The 25,036-nt window shown below is 44.2% G+C and overlaps 1 protein-coding gene across 2 annotated transcripts in view; it reads left to right on the top strand.

The window, feature by feature from the left end:
- Positions 1-25,036, top strand: part of pard3ba (par-3 family cell polarity regulator beta a) — a 208,263-nt gene that overhangs the window by 59,550 nt on the left and 123,677 nt on the right. Inside the window, exons 5-11 of one of the 2 annotated variants that reach the window (XM_026157796.1) lie at positions 1,982-2,061; positions 8,452-8,538; positions 8,718-8,843; positions 10,946-11,433; positions 14,408-14,547; positions 15,677-15,805; positions 24,583-24,768. In XM_026157796.1, coding sequence (XP_026013581.1) covers positions 1,982-2,061; positions 8,452-8,538; positions 8,718-8,843; positions 10,946-11,433; positions 14,408-14,547; positions 15,677-15,805; positions 24,583-24,768 — 1,236 coding nt within the window. The remainder of the gene's footprint in view (positions 1-1,981; positions 2,062-8,451; positions 8,539-8,717; positions 8,844-10,945; positions 11,434-14,407; positions 14,548-15,676; positions 15,806-24,582; positions 24,769-25,036) is intronic. The other variant, XM_026157797.1, reaches the window with a different exon arrangement.

The following is a 25,036-nucleotide window of genomic DNA, read 5'->3' on the forward strand; positions in this document are numbered from 1 at the left end:
GATGCCTTGATAATTTGGAGTAGGGCGGCTCAGGAGGTAGAGCAGGTCATTTTCCAATTGGAATTTTGGTGGTTTGATCCCTGGCTACTCCAATCTGCTTCTCAGAGTACCTTTGGGCAAGATACTGAACTCAGAGTTGGCCATTATGCATCCAGCAGTGTGAGTAAATGTCCCATTTAACTAATTCAAGGTTCATATACTACAAACCTTAGCATACACACCTCCTGATCTGATGCATCATCTTTGAACTTGAAAAAGTCCAGTTTGTTCTGAGTCATACTGGGAGACCTAGCTCCCATAATGATCCTCCATGTGAAAACTAGATCGTTTTTGTCTCAGGAGAAATCTGTAAGTTACAGAAAGTGCATACAGTCAGTCCGAAGGGGACTTTCAGGGAGCGATGTTAAAATGGCAACTGCACTGGGATCAGTCCAGACATGCACAAGGAGACGACCTTATAGCCCAGTAGCACATGGGTTAGTATGGGTATCCATTACATAAGTACACTAATATAACAAACATCTCATCTCTAAAAGTTTTACTATTGCAAACCCAAACACTGCAGCCTTTTCACTCTCCTTAGAGAGGCTGGAATGACACTAATGTTCCTCTTAAGTGTGCTGAGATATAAACACCGAGAGGGGCAAGCTGATTGGCTGAGCACAGCAGGGATTCTGCTGTTTTTACAACCACTTAAACCTGAGTGCTCCCAATCAGAGATTGGCGCGATCCCTTAATGTTAAAGCATTAAATATATGCAGGTTTATGTGTGTGTTTATGTACCCTTCCATCTCCTATCTTATATAACGTATGTAATTTTAGAAGAGACGCAGGCACACGGGGAGGATTTTATGCTACTGTACCTAATGTGTGCGTGGTGCTGCAGTTCCTTTTCATGGTACAGTTCCTTTAAAACGAGATGTACAGCTAAGCGCGCATGTTCACGTTACACGTGTTCACCTGCACTCCTGCCAGCCTCGCATTCCCAAGGGCTCCATTCCTCACTCTGTGATGAGGATGTACCAAAGATGGAGAAGCATGTGTTGCGTGTGCGTTAGCTAATGGCGTTGCGGGAAGATGCACAGCAACAATGGAGCCTCCAGCTCATCTTTTCTGCCCCCGCACACATGTGCTCCATTGTAGGTGGGGGGGTAATCTCACATAGCCCAGATAAGTGGGTCACTATTTGTGCAGGCAGCATATGTGTTTGTATTCATAAACACATCATGTTTTTTTCCACGTTTGCAGCTCTGCAGAGACGGTATGTGTAGGTAATATCTGCAGGAAGCGCGTGCGCGCGTGAGATGTAAAGCATATATTTATTCTGTACTGTGACAGAGGGTCCATAGGGGAGTTGGGTGTGGTGGTGTGGTTGCTAAGTAGTGGGCTGGTGGGCGGGGAGCTTTTCAGCCATTAGTACTGGTGACACAATGAAAGTGACAAGGCAGAAGGACCTAATTGCTCCCCTCTTGTCTTTACCGATCTGGGGCGAATTCTCAGTCCCACCCCTCGAGTGTGTTTGAGCGTCTCACAACAGTTTGACGCTGTCGCTTTCTTTCTTTGCTCCCACATTTCTCTCTCTCCCTCTTCCTTTTTATTCGTTTGCCCCAGGGTTGTTGATTTTTTTTGTTGTGTTTTTTCTTCGTAGACTTAAAAATAGAGGCTTGCCCCGACAAACAGGGCAGGGATGGATGAAGGAGGGGGAGGGAGGGCAGGGAGAAGTACATAGATAGAAATGTACACAGAGTGAAGGAAGGACAGCGGCGTGTGGTAAGAGCTCAGCGTCCGGTGGTCATTCTCCCTTCACTGTCTCCAAAGGTGATTGATGGCGGCGTGAGATTGTTTTACTAATTGGTGGCGGGCCTCCTCGTGTTCCCCGACCGGCTGCTGTTCAGCGCGCGTACAGGTCAAAAACTGTTCATTTGTCATTGCAGCTATCAACGACTTAATGTTTTTGTTTGTTTGTTCATGTCTAATACAGGAAATCGGCAATGTACTGAAAGGAGCTCTGGACCGACTTGCAGAAGACCCCCCTGCCAAGATGAGCAAGATTAACTTCAGGTAAGTGTTTGTGTGCAGGTGTCACTCTTAAAGGTAGCTTGGTGTGGCACAGGGATGGAGACTAGGATTACGACTCTTTTCTTTGTTTGACAGCCCGACACTATGACAGGATTAAACAGTCGTGTGTGTGTGTGTGTGTGTGTGTGTGTGTGTGTGTATGTGTGTGTGTGTGTGTGTGTGTGTGTGTGTAACCCATTATGAGGTTGTGGGTGGGACAGTTGTTCATCTGTTTAGGCTGCAACAGAAGTGAGTGTGGGCCTGGATTATTGCATAAATGCAAATAACAGTTCAAATTTATTCTAGCAGATACACTGGTACTAATAATATTGCAGAGGAATATGAAAAGCCAAGATTAAAAGCTCATTAAAGAGTCTTTTTCAGATTTCAGATCTGATTTTAGATCTAAAAATAGCCCCAAGCTCAGTTTACAGCAGTGTTGCACAGCTGTGCTTGGAGTCTAGATGAAAAGGAAGGCTGGGGATATTAATGTTACACCTAGGGCTACTAATAATGTTTTGAATTAATACTTAATATCTTTATTTTACTTTTGATTAATCAGACTGTCAGTGTTTAGCACATTATCTGTAGATAATGTGGCGTCAGACACTGGCTTATGTCACTGTCAGCATACTGAGTATGATTAATTCAGTTAAGTTTGATTATAACTTCTTCCTGTGTGCCGTGCACTCCGGTCATCCCAGCAATCTGCATATCTGGTTTAGTTATAACCAACTCAAAAACCTCCAAAAACTGAATTATTGCTAAACTCGTGTTACGTCTGAGGTAATCGAGTATATCCGGGTAGGATCGCTCCTTCGATTCCTGAGAGCAACCAAGCACCGAGGCACCATTTAGTATCAGAAACCAGCGTATCTGTTGTCTCAGGTGTGATGACAGGGTGTAGCATTTAGGCAATCATTAAAAGAAAGAAGATTTCTAAAGATGTTTGGTTTCCCGTGTTAGCAGTGAGATAGCTGACAGGGTTAATTAGGCTGAGTTCAGCGCTTTCACAATTAGGTTAATTAAGTCTGACTAGGTGACACGCAATGATCTGGTAAGCACTGTGGACAGCAAAGGCCGTTTAAAGTTATTTCATACATTTAAGGGTGAGAGTTATATTGTCTCATTGTCTCAAGAGCCCACCGAGGGTCAGTCAGCACCAAGTTTCCAGGATCGGCACAAACATGTAAAAACTCCCTGAAGACACAAAACAACCATGAAGCGGGCAGACATCATTTATGGTTATTTGTGTCTCTGTCTGTGTACCTTGCAGATGTTTTGTGTCACACAGTGGTCAGGATGCATCACTTATTGTTGCTCGGGTTTTGGTATTTTTTGGCTAATGATGGTTGTTTTGTGTCTTTATGGAGGCGTGGCTTCTGGTGGTTTTGGTGTAATAATTCTGGGATAATCTGATCATGATTGGCCAAGCACTGCTGGCTGACCTGTAAAAGTCAAATGTGTGTGAGTGTGTGTACTAGGGCTGCCACGATTTGTCGACTAGTCACGATTATGTCGACTATCAAAATCGTCGACGACTGATTTAATAGTCGACGCGTCGTTTGAAGCTTTGTAAGATCCCAAAAGACCCAGGAATAAGTAGCAGGATTTAAGAGTGTAATAACGGACTGAAACAGAAGATGGCAGCACTGCATGTACAAGGATGCCAGCTGCCGTTAAACCCCGAAGAAGAAGAAGCAGCTTTGTCCCAGAATTCATAGCGCGGCCCAGCTTAGTTTCCAACAATGGCGGCAGCTAGTTAGTTTTAATATTACTCTTATTATTCTTTCTGGGTCACAAAATAAACGTTTAACATATTTTCAGGCGAGAATGTAGCTGTGTAAACCTCAAATATCGGCTCAGTTTATCAGGACACCACATATTTTCAAAAGCGCTCTGACGTTTTCGGAGACATCTGTTACCCACTAGCTCGATAGCTAGCCGGGGGCTAGGTCACTAGCGCTGTGAGAACACCGGACTCCCGGCAAATTGTTTTCAAACCCACCGCCGTCTTTCGCTACTCAGGTTAAATTTAAATGAGTCACTTAGATAAATTAAAAATGTTGTTGTTTGTTTTTTTTTTTTTCAGTATTTTAGTTGTTCCTGAGTAAATCGGTTTGTCTGAGATTAAAGTTATAGTTTTTACACAGCTGAATAAAGTCAAGCAGACAGCTGATCATCAGAAGTGTGAGATGCTGGAGAATTTACTCCGGTGTCCTGTTATATTTTAGATAGCAAGGAGTTTATTAAACTCCACCGAGACAATCTGCTAATTTCATTAAAATTGAATAAACTATCATCTTGTCTTTATTTTTAGTTAGCACCTTAAAAGCTTAAAGCTGTAAGCTAATGATAGTTATATAAGAGTAGATGCTGCTGGTGCAATAAGCTGTAGTTTTACGTCCAGTGGATGATGATCTGATTAGTCGACTAATTGCATAAATAATCGGTGACTAGTCGACTATCAAAATAATCGTTTGTGGCAGCCCTAGTGTGTACAGGTGAGTGAATGTACAGTATTCAGGCTTGAATAGACGTCTCACCGTGGAAGCATCCGCCTTTTTTTGTTTTTTGGAGTCATCACTTGCAGACGTCCGGCTCGACGGGAGTCATATCATCATTTTTCATCTTTCTCTGAGGCTGTCAGTCACAGTAACCATGGTAACAATTAAACCCTGCACCACAGCCCCTTCACCTGTCTCATCCAGGAAGGCCGTGACTGGAAAGCCGATGGTTGTGTGACATTCCTGTGCAGCAGCAGATCGATCCCCCCCCCTACACCATCACCCCGATTAGAAAATGGCTCTTTTCAGAGTCGCGGGCGCTCAGAAGGGAGGACTTGGCTGGAATGACAGATGGTGATTCTTCAGCGTTTTACAGTACAGTGGTGTCTTGACAGCCCCGTGATACAATGGAGGCACGGCTCTCACAGATAGTTTGCCATGGTAACAGATGGTTGGCAGTTGAAGACACCACGGTGAGCGAGCGAGGGCACATTTTCAGGAGTCCCGGCTGCGAGTGTGTTAGACACTCTGCCTCTGTCGACGTAGAGGAAGTCAACCAAGAGTGGGAGCTCCATCTGTCTCACTCCTCGTTGCTCTTTTCATCCATCCCACTGCTCCCCCCCCCCTCCAGTCCCAGCCCTCGCACCCCTCCCCAGTGGAATGACTGTGTTTGTTTGTGTTTGTGTCAGTGGGATGCTAAAATGGGTGAGCGGAGCTATTCTGCATATTAGCGTGCAGCGCTAACAAGCTACTGTTGCCTCTGATGAGCTTGTTTGTGCCACCGTTTGTTTTTTATATGAATGTAAATGGGCTAAAGCTGTGTGTGTGTGTGTGTGTGTGCGTGTGTTTGTTTGTTTGTTTGTTAACCCCCCCAACACCGCGTGAATACATTTAGATCATGCAGGACTAGCTTTGTACCTGTGTGTTTGTATGATGCTAAACAATCCTGGCCTCATTGTGTACCCTCTCTGAAAGTAAATTCTCACGCCGTGTGTGCATGCGTGCGTTTGTGTAATTCATGGTTTGTGCACATCTGTAATTTAGATGTAACTGTGTTCTCTAATAGATGTAAATGCGATGCATATGTGTATCTGAATTTTCAATTTGGAGGAATGTGACTGATGGTGTTTGCGAGCGAGCGATGTAGCAATAAGAATGCAAATTGGATGTGTGTGTACAGTATGTGTGTGACCCTGGCAGAGGTTAACGAGAGCAGGGTGACAGTGACGGAGGAGTGCGTTGTAATGATCCCAGCTAGTCCTTAGGCTTGTGTACGTGCGTGAAGCACATAAAACTTGAACTTCTGTGCTTTTGTTCTCAGACTCGTTCTTGTGTTTCCTTTCAAATCCCACACACACACATAATTTTTCTTTTAAAAAACTTGTGACTTTTTGCCTTGTAACTTTTTTGCTATGTGGGAAACTTTTAAAGAAATGCAGATTCTGTTGTAGTCTAAACGATGGAAGACAGAATTATTATCTTGGATAATATAAGAACAAGGAGACTTCTTCTACCTCCAGATCTCCTTGAGTTTTAACACTTTCCTGGGCTCCTGTTTCATCTCACATCTGGTTTCATACTCGCCGTTATGTTCCAGGCTGTGTTCTGATGACCAGATGGCCTCATCTCACTGAGCCTGACTCTGCCAGAGGTTCCTTCCTGTTAAAAGGGAGTTTATCCTCCACACTTTTGTGCTCGCTCATAGGGGCTGATTGTTGGGGTTTCCTCTCCATTATTGGCTTTACCTTACAATATAAAGCACCTTGAGGTGGCTGCTGTTGTAATTTGGTGTTATATAAATAAAACTGAATTGAAATGAAAATATCCCTTGAAATAAGGACATGAAAGAGTCTCCCTTTCCCCTGCTACAGGCTAAAAACACAGCTGTGCTTTCACCCAGTGATGTCGGGTCAAAAGTACCTTTACTTTACAACTAAACAGATGTTTATTTGCTCGTTCGTAAAGTTTGGACGACTTCTTTCTGTGGAGGCAGAATCCACAGACTCACAGTGGACAAATGGCACACGCCTAATGAATGTAATGTAATATATTAGGCTTTGCTTCATTCTCCAGATTACTGAAGTCATGGTTTTACGTGTACACATAACTTTTTAAGAGGTATGGGGTGTTTGTGGCTCACTGTATTATTCAGAGGGCTGGCGGTTCAATTCCTGTTTGCCAAAGTATCCTCGGGAAAAATACTTCCATCTCAGGATGTGTTCATCAGAGTGTGAATGTGAGTGTGAGTGGGCGAATGAGACATGAAGCTCTTTGTGTGGAGCAGAAGAGTACTACATAAGAACCAATCAATTAAATCCATTTAGTTACAATAAACTAAGAGACTTGGTTTCCAAACGGACTTATAGTTTACAGTTTATAGTTACACACATTAGTAGCAATTAAGGTTTCAGTGACTTGTTTAACTACACTTGAGTATGCAGTTAGGAGGACATGGAGATTTGCACACTTAGATGAGCCATGAGGATAAAATATTCAAAACTTTCCATTAATTAGATCTCTGTGTTTAACTGCAATTTATTTTGTAATTTTTCACAAACAATCTGGTCATGTTTTTGTGAGAAGAAAGCACACCACATCCATCCTATGTAGAGATGAGGTCCAGCAGGAGTCTCCCTGGACTGTGATGTTCACAGACGACAGGGTTATCTGTAGTTATAGCAGGAGCCTGGAGAGGTGGAGGTATGCTCTGGAGGGAAGAGGAATCAAACTCTGTAGACGTAAGAGAAAATACACGTGTGAATGAGAGGGAGATGGAAAGAAAGGTGAAGGGAGATGAGTTTAAATGCCTGAAAGCGATGGAGAGTGCCCCCAAGAGAGGTGAGGAACGGAGCGCAGGCAGGGTGGAGACGAGTGTCTGGGGCGATTTGTGACTGAAGGATAGGAGCAAAGAGTGAAAGGGAAGGTTGACAAGATGGTAGCGAGACTGCTGTGCTGTGAGGTTTGCATCACATCACAATGCACAACAATGAAATGACAAAAATAACATGACACACAGCAGTAGTACTGCTTTAAAAATAAGGACCTGTCACTTGTCATCCACATGTTAAAAATATCATTGTGGGTAACCTCCACTGTGTTTAGGCTTTGCTCTTTCAAACAAAAAGGTCAACAGTTTAATTTCCACTCTAAACCCATCTAGATAACAACTTTTTGTCCACATCATCAACAAATCTGGTGCCCAGAAGAACCAGATATACTCGAGATTAGTCCAAAGCATACAAATAAGTTAAAAAAAAAAAGCAGTGTTAAACTTAAAGAATGCTTTTAATCTGCACGCACTAGTATATTAATTCCGTACTGTATTAATTTGGTGAAGACACGATCCATAATTGTGTTTATAAGAACAAACCTGCAGACAGAGATGGAGTTCTCTGATCTTCTCGTAGCGTGCAGGTCCCCCTCTCTCCTCTAGCCAATATCAAAAGCAGCCCTCTTCTTGTTTATCTTTAGTGGTATTGTCCTTGTTTATCTGCGGCTAAAAGCCACAGTTCAAGGCTCTGCAGAGATTATTAGAGAACCTCATTCTGTTTCATCTGTATCTGCTCCTCTATCTGTCTCTTTCTTTTATCTCCTGCTCTCTTCTTTTGTCCACCGGCTAGATTGAGTAGTTGAGAGGCAGGTAGATAAGGGGTGAAGTAGCCACCTGCGTCCTCAATCGCACACACCCCACACACAAAAACACACACACATAATTCCGATTTTTGGCAGGGCTACCTGTAAGCTAATTTGTATCCCTATCTGTGTAGCCTGGAGGAAAATGCAAATGGAAAGGTTGAGTGTGTGTAGCTTGTTGTTGTTGTTGTTGTTTTTTACTGTATCTGCGTTTTCAGGATTTCATGTCCCCGATTTGTGTATTTTTTGGCAGTAGTCTTACGAGGACAGTCGAGTTCCCTGGTGACCGTGGGCCCCTGGGTATACACGTGGTCCCATACTGCTCCTCGCTCAATGGACGGTAAGCTCACATAAACGCTCTCTTCTTCACATCCTCTCATAATCAAGCAGGCAGGCGCAAGGAAAGGCAGATGGCAATGTTGACTCATAAAAATGCAGAAGTTACTCAAATGTTGCCATGTAGTCATGCGTGTTTACCTCCGTGATTTCATATTGACTCCATACTGTATTTGTCGCAAGACCCCTTGGCCTCCACATTAAAGGCATCGAGGAAAACAGTCGGTCCAAGAAGGAGAATCTCTTCAAGGAGGACGAGTGCATCGTCCAAATCAATGATACACCACTGCAGGACAAGACCTTTGCACAGTAAGTAGGCCAGTGTGTGTGGGAGTGCAGTTTTTCAACACAGAAACCAAAATCAAAGCTAATATTTGATCTGAAACATGTACAGTGTATTAGATTTACTTAGTAGTTTCAGCATGCAACCTATGTTTCATGCATGGGGATATGTTCTTAATAAAATAAACAGATTAACATCTTACAGGCAACACTGCTCAACGTGTAATGGCCTGCTCAGGTTGAGTGTCTGCGGGATGCGCCACAAGACGTCCAAGCCCCCATGCATCCATTCACAGAACTCAATGAGATCCTGGTGCCAGACACTAAAAGACGACCCTAGCGGGCTCATATCCCCCTCAGTGCGTCTGTTCTGGTCGCATGAGGATGTTTAATGTCATGGCTGAGCTTTTAACAGACATGGGAAATGGAGAGAAGCAAGGTTGAAATGGTTTGGACATGTGCAGAGGAGGGAGAGTGAATATAGTGAGCAAAGGATGTTAAATATGGAGCTGGATGGCAGGGAGAAAAGAGGAAGACCACAGAGGAGATTCATGGATGTAGTGAAGGAGGACATGTAGAGGGGTTGGTGTGACAGGAGGATGCTTGAGGTGAGCTAGAGGCAGATGTTCTGCTGTGGTAATGGGGGGGTCGTCAGATGTCGTCTTTTTGGAGGAAAGAGTTAAAGGATTTGCATCAGCTGCTCCAGAAATGTGTTTTTAGCCACCTTGAAGACGTTGGTTGCCACCAGGTGGGAATTGCATTACTTGCTTAGACGGTGACAATGGTTGCTCGCGTTTGTTGATGTTGCTTATCTTTAGCTCTCCTCTGAGAATATCCACAGGGCTAAAGGAGACGTAATTAAACCGTGGACCCAGACTGTGGAGGATCTTAAAAGCTTACTGAACAGAGCAACTCCCCCTTTCCCATTTGTTTCCCCTCGTCTATGTTTCCCTTTCTTTCTCCATTCTTCTTCTTCCGGACCTGGCTCCTGTGAGTTTTTTGTTTGCTGTTTGCTTAATCCGTCCTTATGCGCTTTGGTTTTGCTGATTGTCTGATTATTCTTTTGCTCAAATGGCAAAAATAAGTGTTCCAGGTGATTCCATTTGGCAGAAGATTGTAACCTTGTTGCTAGGAAAAGACGAAAAGATTTGAAATTTATTTGTTAACATCATCCAAATTGGATCTGAGGCGGATCGGCTTATCCTGACACAACCCAAGACATGTGGTGTATATGTGTGCGTGTCAGGGATGTGATGAGGAGCTAAAAACGTAAAAGCAAAAAAAAGTGTGTGTGTGTGTGTGTGTACTCCCACTCATCCTGTCACCACTATAACGCTGTAGAAATACCCCAACTGTCACTCACTTTGCTTCCTTTATTAACCAGACAAATCCTTCACATTCTCTGCTCTATCCTATCTCACACCACATCTGCTCTACCGATGGCGTATTTTTTTGTCTCTGTATTATTCTATTTTTTTTTTTCTTCTCATGTTTTCAGCGCACACACTTCAAACTCCTGTCCGTGTCCTTTCTGGGTTTTTTTCCCCCGTCCTATATCTCTTTCTGAATGGGTCAATTTAACTGCATCTCACTCTGTTCTCTGTTTTGTGTGAATGTGGGGCTGATAGTGGTCTATTAGAATAGAATAGAATAGAATAGCCTTTATTGTCATTGTACAGAGTACAACGAAATTGGAGTGCCACTCCCTTGGTGCAAGTTTCAATAATAAATATAAATGTAAAATATAAAAAGTACAAAAAAAAACAATCGTAAGTACTCAAACAATAGTATGTACAAGTAGTACAAGTACAAGTATTAAAGCTGGAATAGGATCCTGCTTCAAGGTCTCACCATCTGATAGGGACCACAGTGTCCCAAGCCAGCTGGAGGAGTCACTGTTGTTAATCCAAACTATAATACAGCCCTTTAGTGAAGCACAAGCCTCATTCACCCTCTCCTTCTTTGCTTTCCAATTCTGTGTTCTCTTTCTTTCTGTGTTCAGCCTCACTTTTGAGTTCTCCTTTGTTGGTTTACAGGTTTGTAATGTTCCACAAAGCAAAGAGAGAGCGATTAAAGTTGTCATCTTGTTTTTTTTACTTTTCCTAAATTATCCTTGTCTCCCTCTCTAGGTCTCAGGAAGTGTTCCGCCAAGCTATGGGCTTGCCTTCAGTGCATGTGGAGGTTCTTCCTGTAGCCAACAAGTCACGCTATGAGAAAAGCTTCATAGGTCAGCTTTTCACCAGCGACAGCAAAGACTCGTCTACCAAAGGCAGTCCAGTGGTGACGCGCACTAAAGCCGACCCCAAGCCAGAACCCAAACCAGAACCCAAACCAGAACCTAAAATGAACACCAGGACAGATATGAGGCGACCAGACGCACACACGAAGACCCCAGAGCCAACTCTGGTAAACTCACAACCGGTGGAGTCTGTTCAGTCTGTGTACGGCTCTTTAGAGAGAGCGTCTCCCACGTCCACAGCCAGGGCTGCGAGCTCGTCTCCGACAACTTGGCCCCGCAGTGAGAGCCCACTGGCCAGTAGGAGTCCTGCTTCCGCCAACATGTCTAACCTCACAGGAAGGAAGGGTGGCAAGAAGATGAAAATTGACTTGAAGAAAGGTAAATTTCTTATATACATGTGTTGTATTCACTGATGATCATCATGTTCCATCATTAAGTTTTTTTTCTCTCTCTCCCCCATCACCCCCAACCGGTCGTGGCAGATGCCGCCCCCCCTGAGCCTGGTTCTAAGGTTTCTTCCTGTTAAAAGGGAGTTTTTCCTTCCTACTGTCGCCAAAGTGCAATTTTGTTGGGTTTTTTTCTTTACCAGGCAATATAAAGCCCTTTGAGGTGACTGTTGTTGTCAATTAGTGCTGTATGCATTGAATTGAATTAAGCTAAGGATGTTATGTTTCTCCAAATCCATGGTGTATAAGCAACTCCTTGATTATTTGAATTAGGTCCTTATTGTAAATATCTGATTGAAGTGCAGACTTTCAGCTTTAATTCAAGAGGTTTTATAAATAATTTTGCAGTAACTGAGCAGGAATTACATAAACTTTTATATACACAGCCCCTGTTTTCAGAAGCTTCAAATTAGTTGGACATTTAATTGACAAGTAGTTTCATATCCAGCTGAGACCTGTTGTTTTGCTACTTCATGACAAATGAAGCAAATGTGAATCTGAAGTTGAAGGATGAGGTTTAAACAGATGTCTGTGTATGTGAGGTCACTTAACACCCGTCTTTGGGCTGAAACACCAAAATAAACCAGACAACCAAATCTTAGTTGACTAAATCAGCTATCTGGTTCATTCTTAGAAAGGACGAATACGTCAGTTCAGCAACACTTAAATGGTGAAAAAAATGAATAAATCATCATCTAACCAAGTCAAGACCAAGAACACGTATCATTGTCGAGGTCTACGCTCAGCTGATGCCTTCATGAATGGGAATAAAGAGGTTTTACAGCCAGATTAGACTTTGCCCAAAAATTGTGAGCTGTGTATAAAAAACGGTGCTGCAGGTGGTGCAAAGAGGCAAATTATGATCTCTGTCTAACAAATTATGGACCAGACTGTTAACTATGTATTTCTCAACAAAGTTGAACCCACAGCTCAGCAGTGTCTCAGACAGCTACAGCGATTCAGCAATCCCTCGGTTTCTCTGCTCCTCACTGATGTTGAGCTGTTGCACTTCATGCGACTTGAAGTTTTCTTATCTTAAAATGGCCTTTCCACAGCTCTGTTAGCAACCTAACGAGTCCATCAGCAGTAGCAGCAAAGTTGAGAGGTAACAGCCTATGGGAAGATGGATCCTTGACTGACGACCGCTTCTTTTGTATTGTGGATTCAGAGCCACTGGATCCCTGTGAAAGACTCTGACTCAGTGTTTTTGTTCAGGATTTCTCAGGCTCTGCTACATTGATACTATTCATTATTTGTGAGGCCTCCATCTTCAGAAGTGCAGTACAAAAATACTGGAGTTTTCCCATTTATTTTGCCAGTGCATTTTCCTTTTAAGGACTCTTGACTGCTCGTGCTTTTTTTTTAAAAAAAAAGCTTTTATTCTCCAGATTTGTTAAAGTCAAAGCGGCTCACTTAGCCCTGGATGTTGTTCTCACCACTGACACAATTGATTGATTTTTTATCACATTCAGACTCCAATAAAATTGCCGTCCACTGTGGTTAGCTTTAATATTTCACTATGAAGATTTTTTTCATTTTTCCAATTCCTCAATAATGACTCAGAGCTGTCTAGTTGTTACGCCCGTAGGTTTAAACCTAGACTGACTCAGTCTGGCATCTCAGGCACCTCATCTCTTATCCCTCAGTGCTGAAGTGTTGATAGCATGGGAATGGGTTCTTATGACTGTGAATAGGGTCTGTTCTAGCAACCTGTAGTGTTACGGGGCAGTGAAAAGATAGCTGTAATTGGGCTACATGCACACACACACACGTGTGGTATCCAGAAAAAAGGCAAGACATCCAGATGAAAGGATAGAAGAAATTGGGCGTCACACTTTCCAGCTCAACGCCCATTCACGACTGTTTTATTGTTAGTTTCTTCGTTTTTCCATCACACTTTTCTTCCCCATTTCTCTTCACCCTCTTTTTGTTAGATTTTTTTTTTCTTCCCTGGCTTCCCCGTCTATCCCTTTCACCTGATGCAAGATCAGAGCAGAGGATATTATGGGGTTTCTAACACCCTCTCCCTCGGCAACAGGCTCCTTCTCTCCGTGATTGACAGGCGGTGAGGTTTAGGTGCGCTAATGTAGGGCAGGCAGAGGCTTAGCTCGGAGACCAGATAGCATCGCTCACCGCCTTTAGTATGCCACGGCGGCTTTGCTCTCCCTACACACACACACACACACACACACACACACACACACACACACACACACACACACACACACACACAGAGTGTGGCACATTTCACTCATGGCTTGGGGCTTGTGAGGCCGTGAAAAAGGGAGAGGGCGGAGGCTCTGGGGGATGATGGTTCATGCATGTGTGTGTGGGCTCAGAAAACACACACACACACACTTGTAAATGAATACACACAAAGTAAATGTAGGCTCAAAAGCACAAGGAAAATCTTTGTGGAAATCACATCGCAACCCCTGGGGAGAAAGCTAGAGAAGGGAATAATATCTCTCTGGTTTTTCTCTGCTCGTCACTCTTTTTTTTTTTTTCCTCCACCTCCACCTTCGTTCCATCTTCTTCCTCTACCTCCCTTCATCAGCCACCGTTCGGCCTGCTCACACGTGAAATTAAAGACAGTCTGTCTAATCCGGCTAGGAGAGAAGCCGGCTCCCGGGGGCTCAGAGGCTGAGCCAGGCAACTAACCCCCATAGGGAAACAGGCACTTAAACAGTAGTTAATGGGGAGAAGACGCAGACTGCAGACAGAGTTCAGGAGAGGAAGAGAGGGGAGAAAACTTGGAGAAGGAGAAAAGTGAAAGACTGGGATGATGAGAGGGAAATTCAATTAAAATGAAATTAAAAAGTCATAAAATTTGTAATTAAGTCTCATTTTCAGGAGCAGAGACATCCCCCGTGCACAGTGTGACTCATGTTGCCTCTTTCCCACAGGCTCTGAGGGTCTGGGTTTCACCGTGGTAACAAGGGATTCATCTGTCCAAGGGCCGGGGCCCATCTTGGTGAAGAGCATTTTGTCGCGAGGTGCAGCAGTGAAGGATGGACGCCTACAGCCAGGAGACCGCATCCTGGAGGTAAAACACAGGTTTTTATGAAGATCATCCAATGTGTGCGAAGTAGAGCCGAGACCTGTCGTTATCAGCAGGAAGTTTAACTGTCTCTGGATCACACGGTGTGCAACGTGTACTCAGGGTGAGCCTGCTCTCACCTGTGGAAAACACACCTGCCAATTCTGGTATCTTATGGCAAATGCCAGTTGCCGGGCAGTGAGTGCAAGGCCCATTAGGATATTTTGGTCCCTGATACTGATTGTTTGGTCAGAGACATTCACACCAGCATCCTATCCGAGGTCATTTTGTAGCTCTAGCAGTGCTCATCCTGTTCCTCCTTACACAAAGGAGCAAACACTGGTCCTGATGATGGGTTAAAGGTCTTCTACGGCCCTGTCCAGCTTTCCTAGAGTAACTGTTTGTCTCCTGAAATCTGTCTCCTGTGCTGGGAGAAACGGAAAGCCTTCAGGCAATGGCACATATTGATGCACCATCCTGGAGGAGTTGGTATACCTGTGTAACCTCTGCCAAATGCAAAACTAGGTTAAAAAAAACAGTCAGAAAAGATGAAGAAGGAAAAAAGTCAGTGACCTCTAACTGTAAAAACCATTCCTGTTTTAGTGGTCGTCCCATTGTTGTCCCTTTAGTGCACCTGCTGTTAGTTTCATTAACACCAAAGCAGCTGAAACTGATAAACAGACTCCAACTGCTACTTAACTGACCAGGTCAATATCCCACAAGTTCAACTGACTTGATGCTTTTAATGTTTTTGAGCAGTGTTTCCTTTTAATTAGAGCATATTTTTTAAAATCTGCTTTTCTGATAACCAAACACTTATTTTATCAAACAGCTAGTGTTTATGATTTACAGCAAATTATTTTGTGGACCCCATGGCTGTGTGTCACAGATGCCATTTTGAGAACCCCTAAGCTAGACCGATATAGCCAAGCTATCGCAGAGAAACACAAGAACATATGTTTTATTTTCATTTTGGAGAACCAGCCCACACACAGAAGCATCTCCATCTGATCCTCTGTTACTTTAATTCGATATGTGTTAGTGGAGCACTGCCAGTGGATAATACACTAAGCTTTAATCTACTCCTGTTTGTGTGTTTGCCTTTTTTCCCCGTCTCGTGTGTGTTTGTGTGTAGGTAAACGGAGTAGACATGACAGGCCGTAGCCAGGAGGAGCTGGTGGCCATGCTGCGCAGCACCAAGCAGGGAGAGAGCGTGTCTCTGGTGGTGGCTCGGCAGGACGACATGTTCCTGCCTAGGGAGCTGGTAAGAGAGCGTGAATACGCAAAAACGCAGCATCCACACAACCTCCCTTCACTCTTCTTTGTTGATCACTTGCTTTCTCTGGTGGTCTCTGCTTCATCCCTACATTGTGACATTTTCCCTTTCTTTTCCTTTCAAAGGAGCAAATCCTCTTCATCTTGATTTTTTTTTTTTTGCACCACAGACACACAAACACACCCGGAGCACGAGCTCTGGCCTTCCTGTTCCTCTCTGGTTTGTTGACACAGTGATGCCAGAGGAAGTCACACACACGCTCAGACACACAAGCCACAGCAGGGCCCCAGAGGAAACGCGCAAGTGTGTCCATGCTTGTCGGCACGCCCCGGGTGTTAAGTGACCGTTTACCTGTTGCGGCCGGCGGGGTCAGAAGCCGGCACAATGTGACCGAGCCTCACAAGGGACATCTTATCAATAAACACACACAGAAAGCCAGCTGGCCCCTTGAAAGTCACTCGCTCTGCGTAAATGATGTTTTCGCCTGTTCTCTCCTTTCTGTCCTCTGGTTATTCTGATTATTCCCTTCCCATTACTTCAAAGCACTGTGAGAAAGACGCGCGGGGGCTTTGTAGTGACTGATGCATATTCACACCTAGGCGAGCTGCGCACACTTAAACTCCCGAACACCTAGACCTTGATATAAAACTCACGCGCACACACGCGCGCGCCGAACACATCGCACATCTTTAAACAGCTAAGTTGCTGCTTCCGAAAATAGTTTGCCCTCATTAATGGCCCAGCAGTCTTGGCATAACAAGTGCACTTTGAAGAGACTCTACAGTCTTCATCTAACACTTGCTTGTATTTGTGCATTAGAGAGAGACTTAAAGAGTTGGGGAGGGAGGGAGGGGGGGAGGGAGGGGGGGCCTCTCACTCCTGTATCTGTCGAAGTTGTTGAAGTTGTTGGTGCCCCGTGAGATCTGGCCCTTATCTCCAGCACAGTCCTCCACCTCAAAGACATTTTGATGTCCCCTAAGCGCGCACGCACACACACTTAGAGATAGACTCACAAAGACACTACACACACTCTCTCTCTAGTGGTTCTATTGATTGACTTTAGATGTGCAGACTCCTCCCCACTAAAAACAAAAAACATAAATACGCAGATGCGGAAAGAACTGCAGAGAAAAAGTTTGCAGTTAAATGCATGCAAATGAGCAAACGCACACTTAAACACACAATGCTACAGGACACACCTCCCACCTTCCTGCGCTCTCCTTAATGATACTGGATGTTTCCAAATGCTTGTACTGAATTATTGTGGAATTTCGTGCCGGTGGTCGGATATCAAGAAGATGCAGACACATTAAAAGTGCCCGTCTGCCTCTTCCATCCTAAGGATGTGTTTGAGTGCCTGCCCGACTAGTGATTATTTTTCCATGCTTTAGAGGCTTTAACGTCTTGTAGAAAGCGTCCTTATGCATCCACACAGCAAACATTCGTGTCTGTAGTTCAGCACAGCGGTTTTACATCCAGCAGCTGCTGAGGTTAATTAGCCGAGTCCATCGACCAGCATCATATTGCTGCTGCAGGTAATTCGTCTGCATTATGAGCTTTTGTATCTATCAAAGCTCATTTTGCTCTTGAGCAGAAACATTTTTGTTCAGCTGAAAATGCCCGTCTCTACATTTATCTGTCTGTCTGCTCGGTTCAAGGATCACTTAAGGAAAGTGCGTTTGCGTGCGCTTGGTCGATGATGCGATGTTATGTGAAACCTGAAAACAGGTTAAGGACTTTGTGTTGTTTGTGCTGGATTTTGCATAGATGCGGCATGGAAAACACTCGAGTATCCCTGTCAGAGCTGTACAGTGAGTTGAAAGGATAGATTAGTGCACAGATAGTGTGTCCTTGTATCCAGAGTCTGACTGAAACTGACACTGAAACAAAGGTTCAAGGAAGCCATTTTACACTACTTGTAAAGCTCAGATATGTTTAAAGTGTAAGAAAAACTGCTTGGCTCCCCTTATGACCCTGTTCTCTCTCAGTGCTTTTATGAAAGAACCTCTTTGGAGTATGAAAGTATCTTATATCACTGTTACACCCAGTCTGTGCCGTGTTTTTCTCCTGGTAGCCCGATTTCTTCGGAGCTCCCGGAGTTAGTGTCAAATGTCCGAGGTTTGAGCTCAAACGGAGTCTGAAGGAATTTGTATTACAGTGTTTCTTTGTGACCTTCAGCATTCCATTCATTTCATTCACATTAGAAATCGAAAGCATTTGGAGGCCTTACAAAATGTTCATGGTGCACATTTTCAAATTTCTCTTCTCGGATTAGATTTCAGGGAGTTTTCTTTTCTCTTGCGTGGTACAAAGACAGCTTCTAGGGGAGGAAATCGACGTAAGAGAAGCTCACTGTATTTATGTAAATGTAGAGGAGTCTGAGCATTGAGCAACTTAAAACGGGTGAAGTGTTTGCTTCTTTATTTTTCTAGAAGTTCATCGTAAACAGTGTATCCCCCAGCTGTAATACCTGCTGCTTTTCATGCCTTTTAGCACTAAAACTAATCCTAACAATATATAGCCACTGGATTGTTTAGGTTTGCTGGTTTGTGTTTAAACCCATAGTGGTGCTTGATGGAATATCCTTAGTGTCAGGGTGTAAGTAGTGGAGTAGTGCACAAATCCAGTTTTTCAGGTGAAGTGATTATCAATATAGTGTCTGTAGTTCAGTACAGTGGTTTTACATCCAGTGGTTGTTGTTTTCATCTGCAGCTAATTTATATTTGGTTTTATGACTCAGAGTGTCAGTGACAGGTCTAATCAGAAATAGCCTGTAAAAGAGGAGCTGGGGTGGAGGTGGGTTGCAAATTGGCTTGCATGTCACAGCAGGCCTGACCAACGTAGGCCATGTCCACACTAATAAGTTTTCCTTTGAAAACGCATCTTTTTCTCTTTCGTCCTTTCGCCTTTCGTCCACACTGAAGCAGCGTTTTTGGTTAAGGAAAACTGAGCTTTTTGAAAACGCTCTCCAAGGTGGATACATTTGAAATTTAGACTGCAAAAACAGAGGCTTTTGAAAACAATGATGCATTTTAGTCATATGATGCAGTCATGTGACCAGTTCAACTAAGGTGGCGGACGGCATTGTACAGCAGTTGTTCTATTTGCTCCCAATTTTTACAGCCCTATTAAAGATTTGTAACAGTTTGTACATAGCTCCAGATGCTCCAGATAAACCTCGACGTTCCTCCTCGACGTGTCAAAGAGACGGAAAGTAAACAAACGGCTGACGGAAATGACGCAGGTCGAATAGTTTTCATGCGTGCGCACTACAGGAACGTTGCGTTTTCAGTGTGGATGAAAACGATAGTGTGGACGCAGAGCGTTTTTAGACGAAAACGCCGTTTTCAAATTTATCCGGATTAGTGTAGATGTAGCCTTAAAGATTGCATCCTACATGCAATTAGTCAGGAGGATGCTTTCAGCTGATCTATCAGCTGATGTGGGCTGACACTGAGAGCAGCTGATCTGTCGGTCTATCAGGCCTCACTGACCTAATGCGGTGCTCACTTTGTGCCAGAACTTCAATGTCTTTGTGAAATTTGGTAGAATTCATTACTTTCAGGAGGCTGCACGTATGCACGCATAAAAATTAATCAAATTTAATTGAAATTAAACAAGTAAGGCCTTGACTGAGGCACACGGGGAGGTTAGAGGTCAAACCAGCTGTGGAGCAGCTGATCAGGGTCCAGTGTTTTGCCAAGGGGCACTTCAGCAGAGCAGGCACTTGGTGGCACAGCAAGTTGAAGCGAAGCATGACACTGCAAGTCTAGTTTTTATACTCCCCGTGCGACCGCTGCCAACCCATAAGATTCTCTCCTCCGGTGCTCATATAGTCTGTTTTATCTCGCTTGTACAAGTAAAGTAGACTTTTAGAGGAACTGGCTGAACTGCTGATTGATTAGTTTCAATGGAGGGAGGGGAGTTACTGATGTTTCATGAGCAGCGTGCGGTTCTGTGAAAGCGCTCAGCGGCGCTGGGAGGCATGCTGGTCTGTTGTAGTCAAAAGAATAACAATAAAGCGTGTGAATTAGCCTCCTTATTAGGATACAAAAAAGCCGTCGATTTTCTACCCCATCTCCTGCACCAGCGCACACTCTCTGAGTAATTAAAAAGTGATAACTTCTAATCACAGTTTCATTCCTGTCAGCATTTCTGCATCTCCTCCGCTCGGCGCGCTCATTATTTCACGGGGCCTCGTTTTGTTTCGGGGCGGAGATTAGAGAGTTGCTTTGTAATGTTTTTTTCTGTTTTAAGCGGGTTTTTGTCAAGAGCAGGATATATATGTGTGCGTGAGAGAAAGTGTGTGTTTGTCATGCCAAGGACAGGATGGGGGGGTCACTCTGCACATGGCTGACCCACTCCTGCCACCAAGCCCAGGGCCAGCTCACAGGAAAAAGCAGGTTGTGAGGAGAAAAATAACTTTGCTGTGTTGCTGTTGTCTTTTTCATCAACTTGGCCTCTTTGGCTGTCTTCTTTTTATTTGTACACATCCCGTCATTCTTCCTTCTCTTTTTATTTTCCCTGTCAGGAGCGCTTCACGCCGTTCCAGAATTATCCCCCAATCAGTCATTTTTTATTTTCCTTTCTCTTCATTGTGAGGTAAAGGTGTAAAGCGGCGAGGAGGCAAGACATTAAGGCGATTAATTGGCAGCTCCATCGTCGGCGTCAAGCGCGGCGAGATCGCATCTTAATTGAATGTCGCTCTCACCGCTAATCCCCCCGCTTTGAAACCCCCCATTTAGAAATCCTCAGCGACAAAAGGCTCTGTGTGTAATCGCCGTGTGTCACCCCTCCTCCTCCCCTCATCTCCTCTTTGCCTCCCGCCCTGGGGTAAGAAAAAGCTCCTTTTTGTCCCCTCATTTGGGTGTTGAAGAGGGTGGCCTCACTCCTGACTAAAAGCTTGTTAAAGATCCATTGCTGAGGGCTAACAGCGGAGGGGAGAGGCAAGGGGCCCCACTCGCCTGGAGGATGCCATTTGCCCCCAAGGAACGGGCATTAGCGGGAATATCAGCGATGTGTGGGAGTGGGTTTGCGTGGTTGGACCACTACTGAGAATCACTTGGTTTTGTAAATAAATATAAATAAGCAGTGAGTTAGAATAAATAAACATCTTGTTTTAATAACTTCTCAGTGTCTTTTTTTCAAGAGCCTGCTGTGCTCTGATGTGTCCACCTTCACCTCGTGTGTTATTGCAGTTAGATCACAGAGGTATTTAAAACCTCCCAGGTTGCCACCTGAGTCTTCTCAAGTGTCTCTCAAGCAGGAAGAAGCAGATTGTCTTTGTAATGCCTCTGGTTTTGAGTAGCAGCACTCTGAAATGCCTTGTTGATAAAAATAAGCCCCGACTGAAAATCTCAAATTATACTCGAGCAGAAAATAGATTCTGTGACTTTTGAAGGTTGGGTTTTGCTCGTTATTCGTATCGTGGAACTGATTATGAGCACCGAGTTAAAGATGTGTAACGATAAAGCTATCGTTTCATTTTTGAATGTTTTGTGCAGATTGGGGTACCTCTGTAGGCCAGAATGTAAAATGAAAACGCAGAAATGACCCTATTTCCGATTTGAAGTCTCCTCTTAACTCAAACACATTTTTACGTACTGTCATTTGAGTGCAGCCTGATGTATGTGCAGAGTTTGAGACCAGCGAGCTGTTGGCCCATCAGAATGAGAAATGTTTCTAACTCACCTTAAAGTTTACTTCATGCAAGAAAATGATGTGACAAGAGTAATGGAGAAACTGGAAATTTTCAGTGCACGTGCACTGAAAACGGAATTTTCCGTGAGATAGGAGAAGGAGAGCTCTTGACCTCACCAGGGAGATGAGGGCAATTCTGGGCTAATCCATATTACTCTGAGGTGGGTCTTGAACATTTTTGAACTGAGGTTTCTTTAACCTCTGTTTTCAAGACTGGAAAATGAGGTGTGAGAGACCTGACCTGAATTAGGGACATTGCAGTTTGATAAGAAGTAAGTCCTTATTACTGGGGTTTGCTAATAGTTGTAGTGAGAGCACTAACAGGGACTGGAAAGACGGAGCTGTCTCATTCGTTGGCTCCCTGTAAAATCCAGAGTGGAATTTCAAATCCTTCAAATCCTTTTCCTCACATACAAAGTCCTGGATGATCGGGCCTCATTATATCTTATCATCTGGATCAGGTTATAGGCTCAGGCTGCTAAACTACCTCCACTTTCCTCTCCTGTGCATGTGCTGCTATTGTCTTCAACTTTGTCGTCTCTCTGCCAAAGTTTGTGCTTTGTCTGGTTTGTTAGTCACCTCCCTGTGCTCTTCTCTCGACTCCCACTCCAGCTGGTTGCAGCAGTGAGCTGGTTCTTTATTTCCACCTACTGTTGCAGATCTCTTGCTCATACTGGATTGTCGGGTTCCTAATGTCTATATTGTTGTGGGGTTTTTGGCCTCGAGATGACTGCTGTTGTAACTTGGTGACGTACAATGAAAATGAGCTGAATAAATCCCAGTCAGCTTGCCCACCCGGTCCTCTGCAGGGGTGGGCAGTATTTACTTCATCAAGTCAAGAGTCAAGTCAGCTTCCTCCCACCATCCAAACACATGCGTGTCAAGTTAGCTGGTGATTTACATTGGCTGTAAGTCTGAGTGTGAGTGCATCCAGTGCATACCTTTCATCATGTGACAGATGGGATAGACTCCAGCCCCTCTGAACTGGATAACTGGAAGAAGATGAGAAACAAATAAGGATGAAATCAAAGGCAGCCATCGTATATTCACATGGAAAAAAAAGTGCTGACCGTTTCTTTTTCCAAAGACGACACAGGACGCAAATGCTTATTAATTCCCACCTCTGTCTAATTCTTCTTTATATTGTGATGAAACTATAAGTGCTCTAGGTTTGCTGTACTGTACAGTGCATGCCACTTTGAAACCCTCCTCCAACTGAGCTCATCTTTGTTTCTGATTTAATCAAGGGCATATCTGATGACAGTGATGCCTGCTGTATTTGTTACTGGTGTTTCTCTCAGGTGGTCCCAGAGCTATAACACTTTTAATTAAAAAAGAAGAAGAACTTGATAACACCTCTTTGTAAAGCAAGCCTACAAGTAAGCTGAATTTGAGCACCTGAAAATAGGTGACTGTTTTTATAGAACTGACCAAGCACAGTGTATCGGATCAGTGCTTACCTCTTTGCTACCATGCAGACGGCCTTCTAGGTTTCCCTCATTTCCCATCACTTAGTCGAGAGGTTTGACTCTCTCTTTGGAGCTGACTATCCCTCCAGGCTCGAAGGCTTTAACGGGCTGTTGTTTTAATTAAGCACCCAGACAAAGCAGCGCTGACAAGGGGGGAGACGGTGTTGCAGGTCTGGAGGATCACAGCGAGTCAGGAAGAGTGAATTTTTCTTTTTCTCTCGCTAAAATTATACTTGAGGACATATTTGACTCCCACATCCTTCAGCACTGTGCCACGATGAGAGGGGAATGTGAACATGGATTCCTGCTTCACTGAAGAGTGAGGTGTGTGATGTAAGGCTCCCGCAATCCTGCCGTGGGTACTCAGATCTTTAAAGCTGTGACAACCGGCGTGGCGGTGATAATGTATATGCATATTCCTAACAAAATCCAATCTGACATTTACTTATCTTATGAGTCAGAGCTGACTTTAAAGCGCCTATTGTCTCTGCCGTATTTTTTTGAAACCTCTCGCATACTTTCCGCCTCAACCCGAGCAAGAATAAAAAGAGAGAGCGAGAGATGTGTAGCACAAGCATATACACACAACCCCTCTTAACCTTCCATCTCTTTTCTCAAAAAAAAAAAAGAAGCTTGGGAGTGAAGTGGTGTTGAGGAGACTCCCCTCCGCAGGCTCTCTTTCTTTCTTTTCCCCCCTGGGTGTCTGAACCTGGCATTTTCCCTTTTGCTTGCTCTCCATTTTGCCGTCCTCTAATGACAGACATTTTCCTTTTCTCTCTTTCCGTCGCCTCTTTCTCCCTTGCTTTCACTCCCCTTCGTCTCATTTTCGGAGCAGTGCTGCTGTTGGTCATTTTCCTCACATTAAATGGCAGCAGACGGGTAGGGTGTGGGCGTGGGGTGGCGGATGTGAAAAGAAAAAAAGAGCGTCAGAATGTAGAGGAAAGAACCCGCAGGTGGAGAAGGGAGGGACGTATAGTGAGATTGAGAGATTAGGACGAAATGTAACGAGGTGGGGGGGTGAATGAGAGAAGAAGTGGATATACCTCAGGGACGGGTTATTACTTTTAAATGCTCCTCTGCGCCACCATCCTCTCCCCTCCTCCTCTCCTCTCCTTCCCCTTCCTCCCCCACAGGGCTCCAGGAGGAGGTATGAAAAGGTTATTATGTTTCCTTTAGAAATGGCTTGCTCTCCGTCTACGCCTTTCATCTCCAAATGGAATAACCTCTCTACAGTAGCGTGCTTATTTTTCTCGCTACACCTTCATCTGTCTTTCCAGTACACAACACACACTCCTGCCGTCTCCTTTCCTTTTCTCTCAGTTTTTTTTTTTCACTCCCCACAGCTGCCTTCCATCTCTTTAATCCATCTCTCACTCCTCCTTTTTTTTTTTTTTTTTTCGTGGTGTTGAGTATAGTCGGTGCACTGTGCTGTAGGTACATGCCTTATCAGTCAGTTCAGTTGGGTATGGTGCTCCTGCCTCACTCATCAGCTATCACACTCAGCAGTTATCATGTAAAGTATGCTCTAGGTGTATGTGTGAACAGATTATAGTGTTTTACATAACACCTGAGCCTCTGTTCTTTACTGTTTTTCAGAAAGGGGAGGACTTGAGCAGTCGGGTGATGGAGGATGGCAGGGAGCAGCTGATGTACGAGATCCCGCTCAATGAAACGGGCTCGGCCGGCCTGGGGGTCAGCCTAAAGGGGAACAAGTCCAGGGAGACCGGAGAGGACCTGGGAATCTTCATCAAGTCAATCATTCATGGAGGGGCTGCTTATAAGGTATGAAATAGACACATCCATGTTTTCAGGCCTTTAGATCCCACTTTTATGTAACATCCATCCATTCATCCTTTCTTCCTTCCTGCCTTCCTTCCTTCCATCCATCCATCTTATCCAGTTCAGGGTTGCTGGGGGGCTAACAGACAGCTCACTTTGAGCTCAGTGTAATTGTTAACAAATGGTTCCCAGCCTGTTTCACCTGACATAACCCTCACAAACTCTTCCAACACCTTTCACATTCAGGTGACTGTATTTTAAACTGGATCTG

This window comes from Astatotilapia calliptera, chromosome 23 (genome assembly GCF_900246225.1).
Source record: "Astatotilapia calliptera chromosome 23, fAstCal1.2, whole genome shotgun sequence".
Taxonomy (NCBI): Eukaryota; Metazoa; Chordata; class Actinopteri; order Cichliformes; family Cichlidae; genus Astatotilapia; species Astatotilapia calliptera.